Below are 7,701 nucleotides of genomic sequence, written 5' to 3'. Positions count from 1 at the left end.
TGCAGCAACTGTAAATAAAATAGCACCACTGACTTCCTAAAATAAGGAAAATAAAATCTCAATACTATAAAAGGTAAAAAAAAGCTGTACACGAGGTATTTAAAATACCACCAGATGTCACTGTAATTCAAGAAAATGACAAGTGGTGTGAGAATTGGAGTATCTGCGCCGAGGAGTTGGGAGTGAGTAGTGCTGGGCATTTTGCAGGAAGAATGTCCTGCTAAAGCAATTTACTGCAGCATTAACTGCCCTCATATTTACTGTCGGCAGTGGGTGATCTAAAGCAGATCGGTAATACAGCTTTACTGAGAAACCCACTAGGGACAGAATTTTACATGAGGAACTTGGAGCATCACTAGTTTTCTGTAAAAGCTGAATCCTGAATTTTGCTTCCATCATATGAAGCAAAAGTAATAAAAGCCAATTTGCTTTTGATGCTTTCCCTTTACCAGTCCCATGAGCAAACACACAGGATGAGACTGTCCAGCCTTACTTGTTCTATAGCAAAAGAGAAGTGAGGCAGAGTCCAGAAGTGGATCTTACACTTTCCCTCCAGCAGTAGGTACACTGAGACTACTTCAGTTCATTTCTCGTTCTCTAATATCAGTCTATTTTGTTTGCTTTAGCAGAAGGGAAGCCAGCAGAAAGCAGAAGTTTCAGTAAGTTATGCATCAAACAGACCAGAACAGTGAAATTATTTGGGCCACAGACATGGAAACTGCACTCAAAAACTCCTGAGAAAACAGAGGCAAAACTCTTTAGGGTAGGGTAGCACTGTGTACAGGGACCTTTCTTTACTACAGCACCAGAACTGTTTATCCTTATTACAGTTAACGGAAAACATCGTTCTGGCCAAGGTATTCAATCTTTAGCACAGCTGCCAGTTTACGTAGAGCTCAAGGGTCAGGAGTACTGTTGATGCCAACAGTTTTAATATCAAGTGTCAGCTGAGATTCTTGCACATCTGAGATCACAAGGAGAAGGCCAAGTCAGGAGAGAAGTCAGTACTAACATTACACTTATGTAATCACTTGGACTCGCTGTTCTGAGTCTTTATCAGCTGCAAGGTACATAGAGCATTGTAGTGAGCACTGATAATACACTACATTAAGTGCTGTAGTTACAACTGACTCTGTATGCATATAGCCATCTTGACAGGTTAGAAGTTAATTTTTTTCTTTGCAAAACAAATATAAGAAACTATGAATTTGAAACTAAATGTAAAAATAACACCTGTATTAAAAATAGCACTAACAACCCGTAAGATAAACCTGATGGTCGGATGTTTTCAGAAAAAAACAGTCCTCCTCTTAAATAATCTTGCACACATCCCCACCCTTGAAGCTAAAACCAATTCACATTGTTTTCAAGTGTTTTATTAAAATCAAACAATAAAATCTTTATCCTTTGGTGGTCTCCTGGCCAGTCTACATTGTGGCCATCATATTTATTTCCCAGTGATGCTTAACACTCTATTTTAGTGGGTAAGATTATTAAAAATAAGGTGGTATTGCTGGTTCTGATTCAGATCAGTAGTAAAGGATAATGGAAAACAAGAGTCATAAAGACAAGATATTATAATCTCATGTCTCCTGAAATCACGCTCCTTTATGCATCTACATGCATATATTTATAACAATCTGTATATTTTGTAATAAAAAGAGATATTAACATTCTTAAACAACTTAATATAGACATTCCTATGTATTTAAACAGTGATTTGCAATAATAATCTTTCCCCCAAGCAACTCTGACAATGCAGTGTTGAAGTTATTAACACCGATTAAAAAGTAATGGGCAATATCTGTCCTTATTAATTATGTCTTCTAGTTAAATGTCTCCATTTTGCTTTAGGAGAAACCTGGCAACAGATTATTTAAATCTGGAACTGTATCGAGTAAATGCTTGACCCCGATGGAGATGCATTTCCTATCGAGGATAAATCAGTTATTGCAGAGCTGGACATGCTCTTAATGTACCACATGTAGATATATTTTCAAGAAACGGTGAGTGAGAAGAACCTGATTTGAGAGGACAGACTGCAGCACTGAGAACTGAAAGAACAGAATTATAACAACTGGGAGGCTCAGAAATGCACGTGTTGAGTCCAGCACAGCTTTGGAAAGTGCAATGAGAGGAAAATCCCTTTCTCTTCCATGAAGATCTATTAGAATCAACTGTCAGCATGCCTTTTTCCAACATGGGATCTTTATTCTGCAGATGCTGCATCCATAGAACTCTGAGGTGAAAGGACAACCAATTCCATGTGCAAAGTGGCAGCCTGACCATCTTTGCAGCTGCACAGACTATCACTGTGTGTAGCAGGTGCTGTTCATTGTTTAGCAACTCAAACCCACCTGACCTCCTTGAGTATGATGCTCTGTAAGTGACAACTCAGGAGTTTTCTTAAAAGGAGCACCACTGACAAAAACAACATAAAATTGTGAAAAGCTTTTATTTCAATCTCTCGTATTACAATAGCCATAGTTTTATTATTGCTTTTTAAAATTAACTAAAAACTTTGCAATTTTACAACTGCTAGACCCTTTGTCCAGCATATGTGCTTTATTGATATCCTGTGTAATGTACTTTATTCTGGACAAGACATTTAATCACAAAAGACAACCCCCTTTTCATTTACAAGGATTTCATACGTTTCTTTAAAAAACATGCTTGGAAGAACCTTGAAACTGTGGGCTACCAGACATTCATTTATTGTTTGACAATAAAAAATATGTTTTTTAAAAGTGCATTATATGGCAATAACCCTTGTGAAGAATTCACTTGTACAAAATCTTCATGATAAGGGAAGTGCTTGATTTGAACACAGTGCAAGCAGTCAAGTTGTCCTGAGAAGATACAGAGGTGGTCACAAGTTTACCTTCACGAAGTGCATATTACCATTACTTAATGGCTTAATCCCATTTTTGTTAACCAGAAGCCTTTTGATGCTCATTGCTGAATGTGACAAGAAAACCTAAGTGCCTGTTTCCTCTTTGATGTGACAGGTGCCAGCACTGGTGTGAACGTTTAACAGCTTAACCCAGAGATCACTCTCAGCTCAGCTGCTCCACTGACAGCCAGCAGTGCCAGAGAGCTGGACTGCCAGGAACTGCTACTGCCAGTGCTTCTCCAGCAGTGCAAGGCAAAGCAAGGAGAGCAAAGGGAAACTTGAAATAATGCTTTAGTATTTAGTATTCAAGATTTTGCACACGCCAATACCCGGAGAGGTGGCGGAAGGAAGACAAAACAAGCCCAGCTCAGACTGCTGAGACATTCATTTCCTACCCCTCTGCACTGTGGTACATCTGGCATCACCCTTTGTACTGAAAGCCTCAGCTTTATGTAATCTGTCCTTGTCTGAGATAACAGTCAGATTTGACAGTTGCTGGCACATGACAGTCTCTCCCAGAAGATGGCAACAGCATCTTTCTGCCAGGAAGCCAAGGATTGCTCTGAGCTCCTGTCAAATACCAGAGGGACTTTTAGGGTGTGCTGGGTTTGCTGAGGGAAGAAATATAGTAATTTGGGAGGGAAAAGGACAGGGGAACAATACTTTAAAATAGTGCCTTTTATTCAGCACAGCTGCTCCTGTGTGTGTGCATGTCCACTTTCTTCTTACTTTACTGACAACTACGTACTTTGCCTCCAGGGACTTAACAACAGTGGATAAACTTTAATGGAATTCCCTAAGTCAGCAAGTTTCATGTAAGTAAGTGTACACAATTTCAATTCCTGCCACTAAAGATTCTTCTGCAGTCAGGGAAGGTGTGTTCCAGCTCACCTCACTTGACACCTACTCACTCTGGCATGATTTGGCACAACCTGCACTAATGCTGAGCTGCAGAATGGCAGCACTAGTCCCACAGTGTTCTCTCCACACTCAGCAGAGGTGATACTGTTTGTCACACCACAGGCAATCAACTACAGGGAGAACATCTCCATTTCTAGGGAGAATATGGATTGACTAGTGCAGATATTGTATGTCCTATATTGTCACTTAGTCACAGGAAGGCCAGCATAGAAAGCAAAATTCCTTACAATTAGACAATGCCCCTTCTTACACAGTTCTCATCTTTTGTACCATATGAGGAAGACACAACATACGGTTCCAGACAAGAAGCTGCTGCCAGATTGGTAATGGTCACTGCTCTAACCCAGGGATAGAAAACAAGAGGTGGATTTTAAAGCAGGCAGCACTTTCCCCTCTGACAATCCCACCTCAGCCTCACCTTCTCCTTCGAAACAATTTCCACCTAAATGTTCAGCCTCACAGTGCTCCAGCAAAGCAGCCAACACAGTCAATACTCAATAGTTCCAAATAGGACTGAATTTTCTGAATACTCTGCAGGAGATGCTCAGCAGCTCATGAATCTTCATTCATGACTTTGGCTCCTCTGAAAGCCAAAGCCTAATTGGAATGAGGCAGCTTCCTCACTTAAATCCCAGCTTTGCTAAATGGGTACCACAAAAAGGAGCAACATTAAATTGCCAGACAAATTAATTTTCTTGGGGTTTCTGCACTTCCAGAATTACTCAGGAGACATTTTGGGCTAATATAGAATTGGTCATGGGTTCCTTACAACTGTGATTTTAAAACCTACTTGTGATTTCAATAAATAAGCACCAATCCAAAATAAGATGCCCAAATAAGTGGCCTGATTGTCACAGTACAGTCCTAAAAAGCAACTTTTCTAATACCTCCAGCCAGCCAGCTCTGAAAATTCATGCTACCATATAAACCTAAACTTTCCATGCAGTTATGAATATGTATGAAAACAATTATGGACAATCTTTTGCTCAATAGATCCAAGCCTGTTGCCAATCCTAAACCACACTAAAACCACAGAATGAAAGCAGTAGTGCAAGAATCATGGGAAGATGGTGTGTAAAGTGTTCCCGTGCTCTCCCTGCAGCAGAAGGGATTCTGTTTATGGTTTTGTGTAAGTATTAGTTTACTAGTGAAATCATAATTTTGCTTTGCAGTTCCTGCTTGTGCTGCAAAGGCTGCAGTCTTGGAGTTTTATAATGAGAAGTAGTTAAATAAAGAATTCAAAGGTCCTGCTGCAGTAGTACTGGGACACTTGGGAACAGGGAGCCAGGATTCAGGATCCAAGGCTCTGTAACCTGCTCCCTGTGCTATTTGTTTTCCTTATATCTATCTATCTATCTCTATATCTATCTATCTCATATCCATTTCTTGATTTATAATTTTACCAGAAACACTGGTAAAATCATGAGCATTCATATAGTGTTTTGAGGTCTTCAACTGCAACACAAGTCCAAAATTGCTCTAGTTTCCCTTAGTAAATACAGGTGCACCAGGAAAGGACAAGAGAAAAACCTATTTGGGCACCACCTGAAAAAGATGAGAACTTCCCCAGGAAGGTCTGCCTTACACACATTTTAATGACAATCACTCCTGCTGCAAACACTGGAGATAAGAAAAGGCACCTTTTTGGGTATTTTTTAAGGGAAAGAGAGGGGCTGATGGCATATTTCCATGCATGTTCTGCTCGTAGTAACATTTAATTTCCAACCCAAATATTAATGGAAATATTTAACGTGGTTACAGCCTTAATATGATATATATAAATACGAGTACTCCCTACAGTGTTTGCCATCCAAATTATGCATAAATGGAATAGTGCCCAGACTTGGTGAGATAATACAAACAAAATTAGAAACAAAACTAGTAAAGCAGTTTAGAAAACAAATAGTACAAAATGAGATCAGTTAAAAACATTCTGTGCAACCTATTACTAGGAAAAAGAAATGTGCTGCTTTACCCTCTGGTAGTCTGACGGCATTCCCTGAAAACGCTCTGCTCACACACTACAAGAAATGACCTGGGCTTTCCACGAGTGTATCTCAGTAAAAGATTTTGGCCCTTTTAACTTTCCGAGAAGTTTGGAACAGTTTGTCAGGGTCACTGGCTGCTCCTCAGCCCTGGGACACTTTGCCAGGTTTGGCAGGTTTCACCAAGAAGCCTGTTGCCATAGGAGCAGAGAGCCATGCCAAGGAACAGAGTGCCACCAAGACTACTGACAAGCTGCTCTGCACCCACTTCCTTTGTTCAGATGAAGTGGATCCAGCTCTCCTCACACTCCCTCGGCACCTTAAGGGGGTGGGTCCGACAGGTGAGAGTGTAGTTTTGGCCTCTGTTGTTATCCCAGTACTCCTGGCCATTGACTTGGTACCTTGCTGCAAACTGGACGAGGGAGCACAGCTGGAGGAGGAAAGGAGGCACAGGAAGAAAGAAAGTGAAAACATCGACCTGATGCTGCCCGTTTTTCTCGGGGATGCTGTGGTGCCAGCGAGCATACACTTCGTGCAGGTTCTGCCACTGGTTGAAGGTGTAGCGCACAGACACCCGCTTCTCAAACGCCACATTGCAAACCTGGATGGTGCCACTGAGCCCCAAATCGGAGCTGGTCACCCGCTCAAGACACACCTGCTGCTCCTGAAGTCGGGAGGAGAAATCCATACAGTCTGCAGGCTGCTGGAAGTCCGGGACCAAGCACTGCATAGTAAACTCCAAGTCTGAGTTGCTGTACCAGAGGTCTGAGTTGATGGAGAGCCTGGAAAGGACATGCAAGGGGATGGACGGATCCTCGCCAGTCTGGAAGACTTTCACCTCGGTGAGCTCCAAACCCAAAGCATCAGCAAACCTCACCCGGTTCATACGACTCTGGCACTCAGGAAGCTGACAGTGCACTGCTCTTCTCCTCCTTTCGGGTGAGGTGGGCAAAGACCTGGCTCGGCGGCGTATGATGGGCCGCAGTGCTGGGTCACAGCTGGAGGATGTGCTGCTCTGAGGGTGGTTTGGCTGGGGGCTCTCCTTGGCTGGAGTGCTGCTCTGAAAAGTCAGGTTGCTACTTGTATGGACTGCTGGGGGCTGCTGCTGTCCTCGTCCTGCTGCTCCTTCAGCCCTTAACATGTTCTCATAGAGATCAGAGAGATAGCTGGGATTCCTCCGAGGAACACGTACCTCCATTCTTAACTGATTGCAAAGAACCAGCTTCTGCCCTTCTGAAGCACTTATTTTGGGAATGGCAGCCACGGACAATAAGGTCTGAGGTTATTGCACTGGGTGTAGGAAGAAGGATCAACTTGAATGTCACCTTGTGAACGAAGGGCACAAACGTGGAAGTTCTCAGAGCAGCTGGAAGGATCCAGCGGCGAGGGCGGTCTGTGTAGAGATGAAGGCGAGATGAAAGCAGTCTCAGGGGCCGACAAACTCGAGATCGCTGTGCTGGCTGGTGCCCCCGAGGCTCAGGCTGGAGAGGGATTCAAGGCTATCACCGCTGATACTGGAGGAGCTCACGCACAGGCTGGAGAGCGACTGGAGGCTGTCGTGCTGGATAAGCGACTCCAGGCTGTCGGAGAGGTCGCTGGATGCCGGGTGCGCCCCGAGGCACCTCCGGCCGGAGCACAGGGCGAGAGGGGCCTGCAGACTGTCCTCGCTGACCCCCACCGAGCCTGCACTGCCGCGGCAGCAGCAGCAGGACGAGCAGGGCGGACACTCCAGGCTGTCACACTGGATGCTGGGCGAGTCGAGCCCGGGGAAGGCTTGCAGGCTGTCGGGCTGCAGCGAGCCGGAGCCGAGCCCGGGGCTGCTGCAGAGGCTGGAGGGGGCGCGGGGGCTGTCCCGGCGAGGGCTGTCGGGCGGGGCCGCGGCGCTGGGCCCGGGGGGACGAT

General features: G+C 44.1%; 1 protein-coding gene across 1 annotated transcript; it reads right to left on the bottom strand.

Moving 5' to 3' along the window:
• Window positions 1-2,190: 2,190 nt before the first annotated feature.
• Window positions 2,191-7,659, bottom strand: PPP1R3D (protein phosphatase 1 regulatory subunit 3D). Its single transcript, XM_027697441.1, has one exon. It carries the CDS (start codon window positions 6,995-6,997, stop codon window positions 6,077-6,079), a length of 921 nt encoding a protein of 306 aa, XP_027553242.1. The 5' UTR covers window positions 6,998-7,659; the 3' UTR covers window positions 2,191-6,076.
• Between the last annotated feature and the right edge of the window lie 42 nt (window positions 7,660-7,701).

The sequence above is a fragment of the Neopelma chrysocephalum genome, unplaced genomic scaffold (assembly GCF_003984885.1).
Source record: "Neopelma chrysocephalum unplaced genomic scaffold, ASM398488v2 Primary Assembly neopelma1_119, whole genome shotgun sequence".
NCBI lineage: Eukaryota > Metazoa > Chordata > Aves > Passeriformes > Pipridae > Neopelma > Neopelma chrysocephalum.
This window is presented reverse-complemented; position numbering and strand designations above follow the sequence as displayed.